Here is a 17,633-nt window from a genome sequence, read left to right on the forward strand (position 1 = left end):
TGCAGATTATATTTTTCAAATAAAGAAATATATTTTTTAGCATTGTAATGTTAGTGTTCTGTTTTATTTGTTCAATAGATATGTGCTTTCATTTTCGAATCAATATAAGAAAAACTAAAAAAAATTTTCATTTTTGTTATAGTCATCTGAAAATGATAAATATGCACTCTATTAATGAATGAATGCAAATTTCAAATGTTGCTGTTAAAATAGGAAAAGCTTAAAAAGTTCAAATTTTCACTATTCAATAACGATTTTCCTTGTCAGTTGATTCCGATGTCATGTCAGTAAATAAGTATGTAACCCTCACTTTTTGTGTCCAGTCCTGACCCCTTAAAAAAAAAATACTAACAGGAAGAGAAGCGCTCAACCAGGAACAAACAACAGCTTAGTATCTGGTTCTATGGCAAGTTAAAACTTACCACCTAAGAGCAACCTCTATTTGCACAATTGTGCTTTTTTCAGAGAAGAACTTTTCTGCAGTATATCAGTCTGATCCCGCCTAACAAGATCAACCCAGCCCCAAAATACCAGGCAAACATCCTCTGAACAACCCCAGACCATTGTTGTGGCCTTCTGTGGGCCTCATTGGTGAAGTGCTCTCATATCTCTCTAAGCATATTGGGAAGGAAGTCCACGTCTTGCGCAAATGCCCTAGAGGGATGCAACTGCACCTCACTGACGAGGCCCAGCAGGGGTGAAGCATATGTCTGAGGTTTGTTGTTTTCTCTTGTATAGAGGAGAATTGTTTGGGATTTTGGGGCTGGACTGTCATTTGACAGAATCAGACTAATATTCTACAGGATATTTTTCCTTTGTGGAAGGCATAGCGAGCAAAAAGAGACTGCACTCTGAGTGGCACTAGCCTTATGGACAAGCTCTTAAGTTTTTCCAGCTTTGTCTCAATTGAGTGTATCTCTCTGTTTTCTTTTTCTTTCGTAAAATGATGATGATGGTCCACAGTCCTCCATAACATATGGGATATATTTCCTGCAGTAGGAGGTGGTCAAGAACCAATACAAGTGCTTTAAAAACCTCCCATCTCTCTCTTAGTTTTGTTCTTGGCCTCATAGGAGATGATTGCGAACCAAAGTTGTTCCAGCTACTTGCTTATGGATTACAAATTGGGAGCTCAGACCTATGTGCGACCCAGAGTCTCATTTACAAAGAAGACAGAAGAGACTCTTCACAGCAGCTCAATCATACAGGGACACAGGAATACCCTGTTATTTGCACAACATTTCTCTAACGGGACTTCAGCCATAACTACCCTCAGGTGTCGCAGGGACTCGTCCTTTGCTTTCTCCTGTGGGACTATGGCAATCCTCTTCAGTACTTGATACCTGCACTGAATGGACTCTCTACTGGATACTGCTGCTGCATTAACATTGACATACCTGGCAAGCCAGAGGAGGGGTGCTGCGTAAGGTAAGTGCGTTTAAACAGCACAGACAGAGGCCAGTGGCTATTTGTAGGTACTCTGACACTGGTACATTATGCACAGGTACAGCATAGCCAGGGGACTTCACCTGCTCCCCTCATGACACAATTTGTTCTCCATTTCATATCCTTAATAGTTCTACTAGCACTGGGAACATTATTAGGGAAACCTCTGACCCTTTTTAACACTCTGCCAACTTTAGTTTTTTTTATTATTTAAGCACTTTTTAAAATTATGTGTATGGCCCTTTACGAGAACCGGCAATAGCTTAGTGGGGAACATATTTTGGTAGGGTTTATAGGATTATTATGCTTGCTAAACTATATTTTATTCACAAACAACCAAAAGTGTTTTTTCATTATACAAAGACATCAGCTTTATTCCTCGCTGTAGCTCCGCCCCCTCTGTGTTTCCAGACCTTTCTCTCTTTCTATCCAAAGCCTGTGACTAGATTTTAGCCTACAACAGTTAGGGCCTACTCCTAAACAGATTGTTATCTGATTTTCAGTGCCTGCCAAACCCAGGAAAGGGGCGAGTAACCATATTGGAGCTGCCAGTGGGTAGTAAGGGCATCTTCTTCTTTCTGAGGGCTATAAAGCAGATTACATTGGGAGATAGTTTAAGTGTCTTTGGAATTGTTTTTTAGTGTAGACTGCTCTCTACTAGGTTTTCTCTGTACTGTTTATTATATAAGGTGTTGCATTTTGTTATATAAGTACAAACATGGAACAAAATATTTCTGTCCCCACTCTTATTTCCTTATATGAGTCAATTTCCCTATATATACATATATATGTTTATTCTGCAAAGATGTTCCAGTATAACAGGTCACTAAAATGTGTAAGAATTGTATACCTCATTTTGCATTCTTATCAGCCACAACAGTCTAATGTTCAGAGAGAATTTTCCCTGTACTTGACAATCATGGGGAAAACTACTGTTTTTACTCCTGAAGCTAAAAATAAAATATATATAATAGTGACTGTTTGTCTAATGGCTGTCCCCAAACTAAGTCAGTTGTCTGAGGTAAATGTGCAAAATATTACTTGTGCTGATAAACTAAGGTTCAGAATTGATAACATCCTCTCTGAAGTTTTTTTTTTATATAAAGACCTTAGGCAGCTGTACACCTTAGCACATTCTTATGTGAACTGCAGTGTACCAATTTTTTAATATATGTGCAATTATATATTGTACTATACGTAATAACATTTGGTTCCATTACCATTTATTATAACTATCTAAGCCATTAATACTTATTTATAAGTAAATTAAGCATTATACTCCCTTCATTGTCAGGGGGTGTAAACAGAGTTTATGTCAGTCTGCATTTTAATACTGTTGCATCATGCAGATGCTGTACACTATACTTTTTACATAGGCAGAACTCCTGTCCCTGTGGATACAAAACATTAAATGTCCTATGCTATTAGAGTACACAATTATATAGTATATGCCTTTTCATTCATGGTGCTCTGCATGCATATTTCCTTTTGCAGTTTGAAGGATTTATCTGTATATTTATACAACAGTTGAGATCCTTTAGAGATAAGATTTATTGGTATCTCTTTTATACCAATGGTATGGGAAATTTATAAACACAAAGGTTCTTTCATGCAGACACTGGACATTGGTCATGAATATTTTCACTATATGTAGAGATCCTTTAGAGATAAGATATATGGGTATCTCTTTATACCTGTGTTATGTGTAATTTATATTCACTAAGGTTCTTTCATGTGGATACTGAACATTAGTCATAAATATTTTCACTATTTGTAGAGGTCCTTTAGAGATAAGATCCATTGATATCCCTTTTATTTCATTGTATGAGTGATTTATATGTATGCACATACATTTATCATGCGGATACTGAGCATTAATTATGAATATTTTCATTAACTATGCACATTGTATATTGACATGGATTTACAGGTATCTAATGTGTACTTGTTGGTCTATTTGTGCTGCTCCTTTAATCAGGAGGGCCACATTACAGTCCATCTATGTGCAAATACTTAAGTAGGTACATGTATACTACATCTGATGTTTGTCATGTACAGATTTTTAAGCTTTATAATCTTATGTATACGATTCTACATTTCTGGTTCTACCCTGAAAATAGTTTGGATATCCGGACTGATTCTCTTATCCTTCAAGAGATTGAGTGTTTTTATTTTCTTTGAAGCAGAGTCCTTTGGATTGACCAACGGTCCTATCCAAATGTTGTCTATAATCTTTAAGAGCGGCAACATTTACAAAAGGGATTTGAAGGATAGGGGCATTTTTAATCTTATTACCTGTGTAATCTCAGGATCAAGAGATTTTACCCTTAATCATTGGTCAGTTTATGACTACTATAGACTTCTAGGATTCATATCTGCACTTTTCTTTACATAGCAATTATTTGCAGTTCCTGAGGGTTTGTATAGCATAAAAACTAAACCAGTTTGCCACTCTGTGTGGGATACACTCTTGCCGGTAATCAGAATCGGGACATTTCAGTTGCTCCTTATCTGGCTGATATCTAATGCAATCTGCATTAGCTGTTGCTCTTACTCTTAAACCTCTGTCTTTTAAGACAGTAGTTGGAGTATCAATGTACCTATAGCTCCTTATATCCTCAGGATAGCATTTACAGGAGTTATAATAGACTCAATCCTTATACATCTATTTTCCTGACAGAATTTTACATTATTAAGATTAAGAGGGTATGACTCTTCCTACAATGATCACCATTCATTGGCTGCTTAGTGCATGGAGGGGGTGGGTCTTTTGGATGCTGCTTCAGCCACAGTTTCTTTAGCCCCCTCTTCACTCGAGGACCCTTTAATAGGTTTGCTACATTAGTAGTTAATTCATTATTTACATTTGGAACAAAGATTGCTTTTAATTTCTCAGTCAGTCAATTTTTTTCTTAAAGACACAAAGTATGTCTTTGTCCTTTGGTACATCATTCCTTCGTTAGTCTTGTTCTATTGCACTGGTTTTCGAACCTGTGCTCAGGCTTCCCCAACAGGCCAGGTTTTTCCGAATTACCTTGGGTGAGAACCATGTTAACTAATCAGCTGATTGTTTCACCTGAGCTCCACTTGAGATATCCTCAAAATGTGGCCTTTTAGGAACAAAGAGGTTTGAGGTCTGAGGTTTGAAAACCAGTGGTCTATTGTACCGACAAACTCCAGTCTCAGAGGCTGGGGGGTGGTCTGGATTTCTCAAAGATTGCAAGGAATTTGTTATCACCTTGAGGCTAGTCAGCCCTGGCCTCTTTTGAAGGAGGAATGTTTATCCATTTCTAGTCGGACAACATCATGGTGGTGACCTACATAAGTGATCACGGAGGTTAACTGCAGTCCACTGGTTATGCAGGAGGTGTCTATTACTCTTTCTTGGGCAGAGAAGAATTATAGATCCCTATTGGCAATCACAATACCATGTGTGAACTGGGAGGTGGATCATTCCAGCAGTCGATTGGTCCATTCATGAGCGTGCTCTCTCCATTGGACATATTTGATCGCTTATTGAACCAAAGGGGTTGCAGGATATAGTTCTAATGGCCTCTAACTTAATATTATCATACTATCAAGCTATTGTGCAAGATCAAAAGATCCTAGGTTCACATCTTAGTCACCTTGGTATGTCAATGGGACTTTCATCTAGAAACATGTTTACTTTGTTTTTTTTATTCCAAGAGTCTTTCTTGGATCAAACAGGAGTCAACTTTGATAAGATTAGTTGCTCCAGTCTGGCACCACAGAATTTTGTATGCAGACCTAGTGCAAATGTCCTTTTGCTTCCCATAGTTCTTTTCTTCTGCGACAGACTCTGTTGTTATATATATTGTGCTGCTTCTGGCTTACTGCACTATATACTACAGATTCTCCCCATAGGAAATAGTGGACAAATTGACTTATTCCTGCTATGCATTAATGCTGCCTAGATTATTGGCTTTATGAAAGGCGGTGGGCCACTGCTCGCGTTGTTGTATGTACTGTAACCGGACGTCCCTCCCTCTAGTTACAATTGGTCCAAATATCATGTCAGTCAAGTGATGGACACTTAAAGATTGGGTGTGATGGTCTGATAATAATACACATTGGGCTTGCTTGGTTTTAAAGTGGACTAAGCTCAATTTTACATAGAATATAACGTTGTATCATTAAGTCCGATATAAAATTTGAAGAATAAGACAATATTAACGGAAAATATTAATATAAGACCGCTTAATGCTTGAATTAAATTATTCCCATTGTAATCAATGATAACTTGTGCTGACTATTTACATCCTTAGTTTTAATCATAAAATTAGATATTGAAAGAATATATTGAAAACAATATATATTAATGTTCTATTGTGTTTTTTCATTGGGAGACAAATGACAAACTGCAATAAAGTAAAGTCATATGAATATGAAATAGTTAAAGTAAAACATAATATTTTAACTGGAACTAAAAATGATGAAATTAGTGACCTGTGTCATGTAGAGTGCATGCCATAGATTAGATTAGGAATTTTTTTCTACCACAATTTACATCCTGTGATATTAGACACAGAGGTTATCCCTATAAATTGACTGTTAAAACAGTATCTTGAAATATAACAACACTTGATATTGTAACATCCGTGTTACAACCTTGCTGAATGATGCGTTGATAATGATGACATAATTCAACCAAAATTAATAACATCATGAGTCATCAATCTTTATTATCTGAATCCACTGTAAAGACGTGTCATGGAACTGGTACTTTTGATATTCAGAAACTATCAAATGTAAATGTGAAATGCAATGAATTAGAAAATAAAACAAATACAAACTGATAGTGATGGTTATATTTTAATCCTAAATTCCTATGAACAAACTATCACCTAGATTACGAGTTTTGCGTTAACAGGGGTGCGGTGTTAACGCACAGTTTTCAACCACCGCTCACCTAAAGTAACGCTGGTATTACGGGGTTTTTTAAACCCGGCGTTAGCCGCAAAAAGATGAGCGTAGAGCAGAATTTAGCTCCACATCTCACCTCAATACCAGCACTGCTTACGGTAGCGGTAAGCTGGCTAAACGTGCTCGTGCGCGATTTCCCCTTAGGAATCAATGGGACAGTTTTGGCTGAAAAAAAGCCTAACACCTGCAAAAAAGCAGCGTTCAGCTCCTAACGCAGCCCCATTGATTCCTATGGGGAAATACTTTTTATGTCTACACCTAACACCCTAACATGAACCCCGAGTCTAAACACCCCTAATCTTACACTTATTAACCCCTAATCTGCCGTCCCCGACATCGTCGCCACCTGCATTATATTATTAACCCCTAATCTTCCGCTCTGGACACCGCCACTACCTACATTATACTTATGAACCCCTAATCTGCTGCCCCCGCCCTTGTGGATGTTTTGGGCCAAATCGAAGCTTTAACCCTATATTTACTATCCCTGAGGGCAGGTAGGCGCCACAGCAGGGCTGTGGCAAGGTGCTGGGGGTGTTTTTCCGAATTTAGGCCTAATTTAAATCTGGTTTGCACATTAAAGGGTTAAATGTTAAATTTCCTTGTGGGGCAAACCTAACTACACATATTGAGTCTGCTTGCAAAAATTTTAAAAATTTGGTGCATTTTACAGCAGTTTTGCAGAACGTGTATGCTTTTTTTTCTCTTAAAGGCGCTAAATAAAGTGTTTTCAAGCTTGTTTGTGGTCATTACTAGCCTGTTCAACATGTCTGACATTGAGGAAAGCCAATGTTCAATGTGTTTAGAAGCCATTGTGGAACCCCCACTTAAAATTTGTCTCTCATGCACTGAAAGGGCAAATCATTGCAAAGTACATATTTTAGCTACTAAAAGTATGTCGCAGGATGATTCTCAGTCAGAAGAGAATCAGGTTATGCCATCTAATTCTCCCCAAGTGTCACAACCATTAACGCTCGCACAAGCGACGCCAAGTACTTTTAGTGCGTCTAATTCTTTCACCCTGCAAGATATGGCCGCCGTCATGAATACTACCCTCACAGAGGTTTTATCTAAGGTGCCTGGGTTGCAGGGGAAGCACTGTAGGTCTGGTGTGAGAGTAAATGCTGAGCCCTCTGACGCTTTATTAGCCATATCCGATGTACCCTCACAATGTTCTCAGTTGGGGTGAGGGATTTGCTGTCTGAGAGAGAGATTTCTGATTCAGGAAAGATGTTCCCTCAGACAGATTCAGATATGACGGCTTTTAAATTTAAACTAGAACACCTCCGCTTATTGCTCAGGGAGGTTTTAGCGACTCTGGATGATTGTGACCCTATTTTAGTTCCAGAAAAATTGTGTAAAATGGACAGATATCTAGAGGTTCCTGCCTACACTTATGTTTTTCCGGTCCCTAAGAGGATTTCGGACATTGTTACTAAGGAGTGGGATAGACCAGGTATTCCGTTTTCTCCCCCTCCTACTTTTAGGAAAATGTTTCCCATATCAGACGCCATGCGGGACTCGTGGCAGACGGTCCCTAAGGTGGAGGGAGCTATTTCTACCCTGGCTAAGCGTACAACTATACCTATTGAGAACAGTTGTGCTTTCAATGATCGAATAGATAAAAAATTAGAGGGTCTCTTAAAGAAAATATTTATTCATCAGGGTTTTCTTCTACAACCTATAGCGTGCATTGTTCCTGTAACTACTGCAGCTGCTTTTTGGTTCGAGGCTCTGGAGGAGGCTCCTCAGGTTGAGACCCCATTGGATGATATTCTGGATAGAATTAGGGCTCTCAAGCTGGCTAATTCTTTCACTACAGATGCCGCTTTTCAACTGGCTAAATTAGCGGCAAAGAATTCAGGTTTCGACATTTTAGCGCGTAGAGCGTTATGGCTTAAGCCCTGGTCTGCTGATGTGTCATCCTTTCAAAGGTAAGGCCCTATTCGGGCCTGAACTGAAAGAGATCATTTCAGACATCACTGGAGGAAAAGGCTATGCCCTCCTTCAGGATAAAACAAATAAGATGATGGCCAAACAAAATAATTTTCGTTCCTTTCGGAACTTCAAAGGTGGTCCCGCTACCTCTTCCCCTGCTGCAAAACCAGAGGGGAATTTTGCTCAATCCAAGTCGGTCTGGAAACCTAACCAGACTTGGAACAAAGGTAAACAGGCCAAGAAGCCTGCTGCTGCATTCAAGACAGCATGAAGGGGTAGCCCCTGATCCGGGACCGGATCTAGTAGGGGGCAGACTTTCTCTCTTTGCTCAGGCTTGGGCAAGAGACGTTCAGGACTCCTGGGCTTTAGAAATCGTAACCCAGGGGTATCTTCTAGATTTCAAAAATTCTCCTCCAAGGGGGAGATTCCATCTTTCTCAATTGTCTGTAAACCAGACAAAAAGAGAGGCGTTCTTACGCTGTGTAGAAGACCTATATACCATGGGAGTGATCTGCCCAGTTCCGAAAACAGAACAGGAGCAGGGGTTTTACTCCAATCTGTTTGTGGTTCCCAAGAAAGAGGACACCTTCACAACAATTTTAGATCTCAAGATTCTAAACAAATTCCTCAGAGTCCCATCCTTCAAGACGGAGACCATTCGGACTATTTTACCAATGATCCAGGAGGGTCCATATATGACCACCGTGGACTTAAAGGATGCGTATCTACACATCCCTTTCCACAAAGATCATCACCAATTCCTCAGGTTCGCCTTCCTGGACAAGCATTACCAGTTTGTGGCTCTTCCCTTCGGGTTGGCCACAGCTCCCAGAATTTTCACAAAAGTGCTAGTGTCCCTTTTGGCGGTTCTCAGGCTGCGGGGCATAGTAGTGGTGCCTTATCTGGACAATATCTTAATTCAGACGTCACCTTACCACCTAGCCAAATCTCACACGGACATCGTGTTGACTTTTCTAAGACCTCACGGGTGGAAGGTGAACGTAAAAAAGAGTTCACTTATCCCTCTCACAAGAGTTCCATTCCTGGGAACTCTGATAGATTCGGTGGACATGAAAATTTTTCTGACGGAGGTCAGGAAATCAAAGATTTTAACCACCTGCCGAGCTCTTCATTCCATTCCTCGGCCGTCAGTGGCTCAGTATATGGAGGTAATCGGACTAATGGTAGTGGCAATGGACATAGTTCCATTTGCTCGCTTGCATCTCAGGCCACTGCAATTATGCATGCTCAAACAGTGGAATGGGGATTATGCAGATTTATCTCCTCAGATAAATCTGGATCAAGAGACCAGAGACTCTCTTCTTTGGTGGTTGTCACAGGATCATCTGTCCCAGAGAATGGGTTTCCGCAGGCCAGCATGGGTCATAGTGACGACGGATGCCAGCCTATTGGGCTGGGGTGCAGTCTGGAACTCCCTGAAAGCACAGGGTGTGTGGACTCAGGAGGAGGCTCTCCTCCCGATCAATATTCTAGAACTGAGAGCAATATTCAACGCACTTCAGGCGTGGCCTCAGCTGGCTTCGGCCAGATTCATAAGATTCCAGTCGGACAATATCACGACTGTAGCATATATCAATCATCAGGGGGGAACGAAGAGTTCTCTAGCGATGATAGAGGTTACCAAAATAATTCGATGGGCAGAGACTCACTCTTGCCATCTGTCAGCAATCTATATTCCAGGAGTGGAGAACTGGGAAGCGGACTTTTTATCCGGGGAAGTGGGAACTCCATCCGGAGGTGTTTGCACAATTTATTCATCAATGGGACACACCGGAATTGGGTCTGATGGCGTCTCGTCAGAACGCCAATCAAGGGATCCTCAAGCAGTACTGATAGATGCTCTAGCAGTACCCTGGTCATTTAACCTGGCTTATGTGTTTCCACAATTTCCTCTCCTTCCTCGTTTAATTGCCAGAATCAAACAGGAGAGAGCTTTGGGGATTTTGATAGCACCTGCGTGGCCACGCAGGACTTTGTTTGCAGACCTGGTGGAGATGTCATCTCTTCCACCATGGACTCTGCCACTGAGACAGGACCTTCTGATTCAAGGTCCCTTCCAGCATCCAAATCTAGTTTCTCTGCGGCTGACTGCCTGGAGATTGAACGCTTGATTTTATCCAAGCGGGGATTCTCTGAGTCGGTAATAGATACCTTGATTCAGGCTCGGAAGCCTGTCACTAGGAAAATTTATCATAAGATATGGCGTAAATATCTTTATTGGTGCGAATCCAAAGGCTACTCATGGAGTAAGATCAGGATTCCTAAGATTTTGTCCTTTCTCCAAGAAGGATTGGAGAAGGGGCTATCAGCTAGTTCCCTAAAGGGACAGATATCTGCTTTATTAATTTTACTGCACAAGCTTCTGGCAGATGTTCCAGACGTTCAGTCGTTCTGTCAGGCTTTAGTTAGAATCAAGCCTGTGTTTAAACCTATTGCTCTGCCATGGAGTTTGATTTTAGTTCTTAAAGTTCTTCAAGGGGTTCTGTTTGAACCTATGCATTCCATAGATATTAAGCTTCTATCTTGGAAAGTTCTGTTTTTAGTTGCTATCTCTTCGGCTCAAAGAGTTTCTGAACCTTCTGCATTGCAATGCGACTCGCCTTATCTTGTTTTCCATGCTATTAAGGTGGTTTTGCATACCAAACCTGGATTCCTTCCTAAGGTTGTTACTAATAAGAATATTAATCAGGAGACTATTGTTCCTTCTCTGTGTCCTAATCCTTCCTCTTACAAGGAGTGTCTGTTGCACAACTTGGACGTGGTTCGTGCTTTGAAGTTTTACTTGCAAGCGACCAAAGATTTTCGTCAAACATCTTCTTTGTTTGTTGTCTATTCTGGAAAACGTAGAGGTCAAAAAGCTACGGCTACCTCTCTTTCTTTTTGGCTGAAAAGCATCATCCGTTTGGCATACAAGACTGCTGGACAGCAGCCTCCTGAAAGAATTACAGCTCACCCTACTAGGGCGATGGCTTCCACATGGGCTTTTAAACATGATGCTTCTGTTGAACAGATTTGTAAGGCTGCGACTTGGTCTTCGCTTCATACCTTTTCCAAACTTTCCAAATTTGATACTTTTGCTTCTTCGGAGGCTATTTTTGGGAGAAAAGTTCTTCAAGCAGTGGTGCCTTCTGTCTAACCATCTGTCTTGTCCCTCCCGTTCATCCGTGTCCTGTAGCTTTGGTATTGTATCCCACAAGTAATGGATGAATCCGTGGACTCATCGTACCATTATAGAAGAAAAGTAAATTTATGCTTACCTGATAAATTTTATTTCGTCTATGGTACAACGAGTCACGGTAAAATATATATATATATATATATATATATATATATAGATGCATACAGTGTGTAACACATATATATTAATATTATTATCATTTATTTGTATAGCACCGCCAAATTCCGTAGCGCTGGGTACAATGAAAGGGGTATACAATGACAACATTTTTTTATAAAATACAAAACATAACAAAACTAAACAAATCTAGTACAGGAGGAAGAGGGTGCAGAGACATAAGGTTGGGGTAGCTTGTTACATTGGTTGTAGTTGCAGCAGTGAGTCAGGCAGTTCATGTATTAGTTTGGTTCAGATGAGGGATGGAGGAGAGCTGCTTTGCCTCTCTGAATAGGTAGGTTTTCAAGGAGCGTCTGAAGCTATACAAGGTTGGAGACAGTCTTATGGAGCGGGGTAGAGAATTCCAGAGGACAGGAGCAACACGTGCAAAGTCTTGGAGGCGGGAGTGGGACGTAGAGATAACAGGAGTGGAGAGACGTAGGTCAGAGGTTGATCGAAGAGGACGGGATGGGGAATATTTCACGATGATAGAGGAAATATAGGAATTAGACTGTTTAGTGCTTTGTAAGTTAGGGTTAATACTTTAAATTGTAATCTGGAGTGTATGGGGAGTCAGTGTAAAGACTGGCAGAGCGGAGCAGCTGATGTAGATCGGCGACTTAGGTGGCATTCATAATAGATTGGAGGGAGGAGAGGCAGTGTTTTGGAAGGCCATTTAGGAGTAGATTTCAATAATCAATGCGAGACAAAATGAGGGAATTAATAAGTATTTTTGTAGTTTTTTAAGTAAGAAGGGGACGAATTCTGGAAATGTTGCATAGGTGTGAACGACAGGATTTGGTAAGTGCTTGTATATGTGGGTTGAATGTGAGCTCTGAGTCTAGTGTGACCCCAAGACAGCGGACCTGGGGTGAGGTGTTAAGAACCGTCAGAGAAATGTCAGGCATTGGATGTCTCGAAGAGGGGGGAATAAGAAGCAGCTCAGTTTTGGACAGATTGAGTTGGAGTAGTGTAAAGACATCCAAGAGTAAATTGCAGATAGGCATTTGGAAATCTGATTGAGTAAAGAGGGAGAGATATCAGGAGAGGAAAGATAGATTTGGGTATCATCAGCATATAAGTGGTACTGGAATTCAAAGGAGGCTATAAGGTTTTCCAAGGGAGGATGTATAGAGAGAGAAAAGCAAGGGGCCCAAGACAGAGCCTTGCGTTACTCCAACTGAGAAAGGCATAGGATCGCAAGATATGTTGTTAAAGGAAACTGAAAAAGAGCGGTTTAAGAGATATGAGGGAAACCAGGAGCGGGCTGTGTCTCGGATGCCAAATTAATGTAGTATTTTTAGGACTGTGTCAAAAGCAGCGGATAGGTCAAGAAGAATTAGTAAGGAGTAGTGGCCTTTTGCTTTAGTTGATAACAGGTCATTTGTTACTTTAGCAAGAGCAGTTTCTGTTGAGTGTTTAGGGCGGAAACCAGATTGTAGCGGATCAAGTAAGGAGTTAGTTGTGAGAAATTGAGTTAGCCGATTATAGACCAATCGTTCCAATAATTTTGAAGCAAAGGGAAGTAAGGAGACCGGTCAATAGTTAAAAGGCGGAGGGGTCAAGTGAGGGCTTTTTTAGGATTGGTATGAATGACACATGCTTGAATGTATCCGGAAGACGAGATAGAGATTGGGGTTAGTGAAGCAGAGAGCATGGGAAGAAGTAATGAAGGAATAGGGTCAAGTGGGCAGGTTGTGAGATGAGTAAAGGATAGGAGTACAGAGACTTCTTCCTCTGTTACAGGAGGAAAGTAGTATAGAGTTTTGTTAATAGAAGGGGTGGGTAGGATTGCTGTGTTTGATGGGTGGGAGGTGCAGATATAATTTCTAATAGTGTCAATTTTATTTTTGAAGTGATCAGCAATAATCTGAGCGGTTGGTAGTGGGCGGGGTTGCAGGGGGACGTAGAAGGGAGTTAAAGGTTGAGAACAGAGTTGTAGGATTTAAGGATGAATTTATAATGCCGGAAATCAGCACAGGTGCGTGATTTCCTCCACTGCCGTTCAGCAGCCCATGAACATCGCTGAAGATATCTGGTTTGTTTGGTGTACCACGGTTGCCGTCGAGTGATGTACAACTAACAGTGGAGGGTGCAGCTTTGTCAAGTGTTGATTTTAGTGCCGAATTATACTGTAAAGCATTGAGGTTTTGGCAAGAGAGGGATGAAATGTCAGAGAGCAGAGGATTCAGTTGAGTGGAAAAGTCTGTGAGATCCAAGTCATTTAAATTTATGTAAGGTTGTAGTTTCTTGGGGGCTTGCAAGGATGTAGCAGGTAGAGTAAGAGAGAAAGATAGTAGATGGTGATCAGAGAGAGGAAAGGGGAAGTTAAGGAAGTTGGAAACGGCACATCGAGATGCATACAGTTTGTAACATATATATATATATATATATATATATATATATATATAGGTAGAGAGATAGAGAGATGCATACAGTGTGTAACACATATATATATATATATATATATATATATATATATATATATATATATATATATATATAGAGAGAGAGAGAGAGAGAGAGATGCATACAGTGTGTAACACATACTGTATATGTACAGTATCTCACAAAAGTGAGTACACCTCTCACATTTTTGTAAATATTTTATTATATCTTTTCATGTGACAACACTGAAGAAATGACACTTTGCTACAATGTAAAGTAGTGAGTGTACAGCCTGTATAACAGTGTGAATTTGCTGTACCCTCAAAATAACTCAACGCACATCCAGTAATGTCTAAACCGTTTGCAACAAAAGTGAGTACACCCCTAAGTGGAAATGTCCAAATTGGGCCCAAAGTGTCAATATTTTGTGTGGCCACCATTATTTTCCAGCACTGCCTTAACCCTCTTGGGCATGGAGTTCACCAGAGCTTCACAGGTTGCCACTGGAGTCCTCTTCCACTCCTCCATGACGAAATCATTGAGCTGATGGATGTAAGAGACCTTGCGCTCGCCCACCTTCTGTTTGAGGATGCCCCACAGATGCTCAATAGGGTTTAGGTCTGGTGACATGCTTGGCCAATCCATCACCTTTACCCTCAGCTTCTTTAGCAAGGCAGTAGTCGTCTTAGAGGTGTGTTTGGGGTCGCTATCATTTGGAATACTGCCCTGTGACCCAGTCTCCAAAGGGAGGGGATCATGCTCTACTTCAGTATGTCACAGTACATGTTGGCATTCATGGTTCCCTCAATAAACTGTAGCTCCCCAGTGCCGGCATCACTCATGCAGCCCAGACCATGACACTCCCACCACCATGCTTAACTGTTGGCAAGACACACTTGTCTTTGTACTCCTCACCTGGTTGCTGCCACACACGCTTGACACCATCTGAACCAAATAAGTTTATCTTGATCTCATCGGACCACAAAACATGGTTCCAATAATCTATGTCCTTAGTCTGCTTGTCTTATGCAAACTGCAGGCTTTGTTGTGCATCATCTTTAGAAGAGGCTTCCTTCTGGGACGACAGCCATGCAGACCAATTTGATGCAGCGTGCGGCATATTGTATGAGCACTGACAGGCTGACCACCCCACCCCTTCAACCTCTGCAGCAATGCTGGCAGCAGTCATACGTCTATTTCCCATGACAACCTCTGGATATGACGCTGAGCATGTGCACTCAACTTCTTTGGTCGACGATGGCGAGGCCTGTTCTGAGTGGAACCTGTCTTGTGAAACCGCTGTATGGTCTTGCCCACCATGCTGCAGCTCAGTTTCAGGATCTTAGCAATCTTCTTATAGCCTAGGCCATCTTTATATAGAGCAACAATTCTTTTTTTCAGATCCTCAAAGTTCTTTGCCATGGGGTGCCATCTTGAACTTCCAGTGACCAGTATGAGAGTGTGAGAACACCAAATTAAACACACCTGCTCCCCATTCACATCTGAGACCTTGTAACACTAACGAGTCACATGACACCGGGGAGGAAAAATGGCTAATTGGACCCAATTTGGACATTTCCACTTAGGGGTGTACTCACTTTTGTTGCTAACGGTTTAGACATTAATGGCTGTGTGTTGTTATTTTGAGGGGACAGCAATTTTACACTGTTACACAGGCTGTACACTCACTTCTTTACATTAGTAGCAAAGTGTAATTTCTTTAGTGATGTCACATGAAAAGATATAATAAAATATTTACAAAAATGTGAGGGGTGTACTCACTTTTGTGATTTACTATCTCTCTCTCTCTCTCTCTCTCTCTCTCTCTCTCTCTCTCTCTCTCTCTATATATATATATATATATAGAGAGAGAGAGAGAGAGAGAGAGAGAGGGCATACAGTGTGTAACACGTGTATATATAGAGATGCATACCGTGTGTAACACGTATATATAGAGATGCATACAGTGTGTAACACGTACAGTATATATAGAGATGCATACAGTGTGTAGCATACAGTGTGTAACACGTATATATAGAGATGCATACACTGTGTAACACGTGTATATATAGAGATGCATACACTGTGTAACACGTGTATATATAGAGATGCATACAGTGTGTAACACGTGAATATATAGAGATGCATACAGTGTGTAACACGTGTGTATATATAGAGATGCATACAGTGTGTAACACGTAGATATAGAGATGCATACAGTGTGTAACACATTTTAAAATGAGAATATATATATCTGTCAATAATTTGTTTCTAAGAATTGTTACTTTGTTGACTCTATTTCACATCCATCATAGGACCCAGTTTTACTCACTCCACTAACAATACTTGTATCCACTTTGTCTTCCAGCTAGATTACTGAAACGTGTTCCAGTCGCACATGAAGGGGTCATGCATGTCATTAGTTACAGCTCTTGATATAAAGTTATGCATCACTTGCAGGAATAATTAGTACACAGTCTTTAATAAGCTGTTGATTCTATTCTTTACATGGACACCCATAGTTTCATCACCAAAGTGCTGTTTGAAAAGATAAATATTATTGACTTTGCTTTTCATGATCATTTTTCCTTCCAGGGTTCCAGAAGATTTTGAGAAATACCTGGACCTCAAAGCAAAGCCAAAGACTAAACCAAAGCCAAAGATACCAGTCAAACCCACTTTGCCGAAAGTGTCCAATGTTTCAAGTGTTAATGCCGATCAACAATCAAAACGGACAGATTCCAAAGTGCTGGCTATGGATGAGACCGACATCCTTCAGTACATAAAAGACAATGAATCAGCAGACAGTGATTCACTCAGTCTGTTTTAATAGAAGAATACTGATGTAGTTATCCCTAAAGTGTCCTTTATTAACCTGTATAATCAGTAGGATTTAGCAGTGGAACCAGTGATATAGACCTCATGTTGTAACTTGCATTTAAAGAGAACATTTTAAATATCAAAAACTTGTTTTTTGTTGTTTTTTTAACCTAACAAGAAGAAAGAAAATGCACTAAATGCCTTACTAGACACATGCTTGTTTCTGACTAGTGTTAACCACGGCATAAATAAATAAGCTTTATTATGTATAGTTAAAAAAAATATTTTGTCCCCTTATTCTGGATTTTCTGTTGCAGACTTCAGAAGCCTGTTGTATTCTCTACAGCCATTGTTTGTTCAATCTAGTATCTCCCTTTATATATGTCTCTAATAGGCCTAAGCAGAGGAGATAAGATTAAGGTAGCCAACAACCCTAGTGGAGATAAAACACTTCTTTAATATTTAAACAGGAACTTTCTAATTTACTCCTATTTGCAATCTTTATATCTTTATTTGAAAAAGCAGGAATGTAAGCTTAGGAGCCATTTATTTTTTGTTTATTTTTGGTTTAGCAGTCAGGGTAGTGCTTGCTAATTGGTGGCTACATTTAGCCACCAATCAGCAAGTGCTACCCAGGGTACTGAACCCAAAATGGGCCACTAAATACAGTAGTATAGCATAAATATCATTAAATGCATAATAAATACACAATGCAAAAGCTCTCAATTTGATTTTCACATGA

The 17,633-nt window shown here is 40.3% G+C and overlaps 1 protein-coding gene across 1 annotated transcript in view; it reads left to right on the forward strand.

Moving 5' to 3' along the window:
* HS1BP3 (HCLS1 binding protein 3) overlaps positions 1–17,037 on the forward strand; it is a 529,390-nt gene extending 512,353 nt beyond the window's left edge. Inside the window, exon 7 of the mRNA XM_053709642.1 lies at positions 16,667–17,037. Within this exon, the coding sequence (XP_053565617.1) occupies positions 16,667–16,901 (235 nt within the window). The 3' untranslated portion in view covers positions 16,902–17,037. The remainder of the gene's footprint in view (positions 1–16,666) is intronic.
* The last annotated feature ends 596 nt before the right edge of the window (positions 17,038–17,633 follow it).

This window comes from Bombina bombina, chromosome 4 (genome assembly GCF_027579735.1).
Source record: "Bombina bombina isolate aBomBom1 chromosome 4, aBomBom1.pri, whole genome shotgun sequence".
Classification (NCBI taxonomy): domain Eukaryota; kingdom Metazoa; phylum Chordata; class Amphibia; order Anura; family Bombinatoridae; genus Bombina; species Bombina bombina.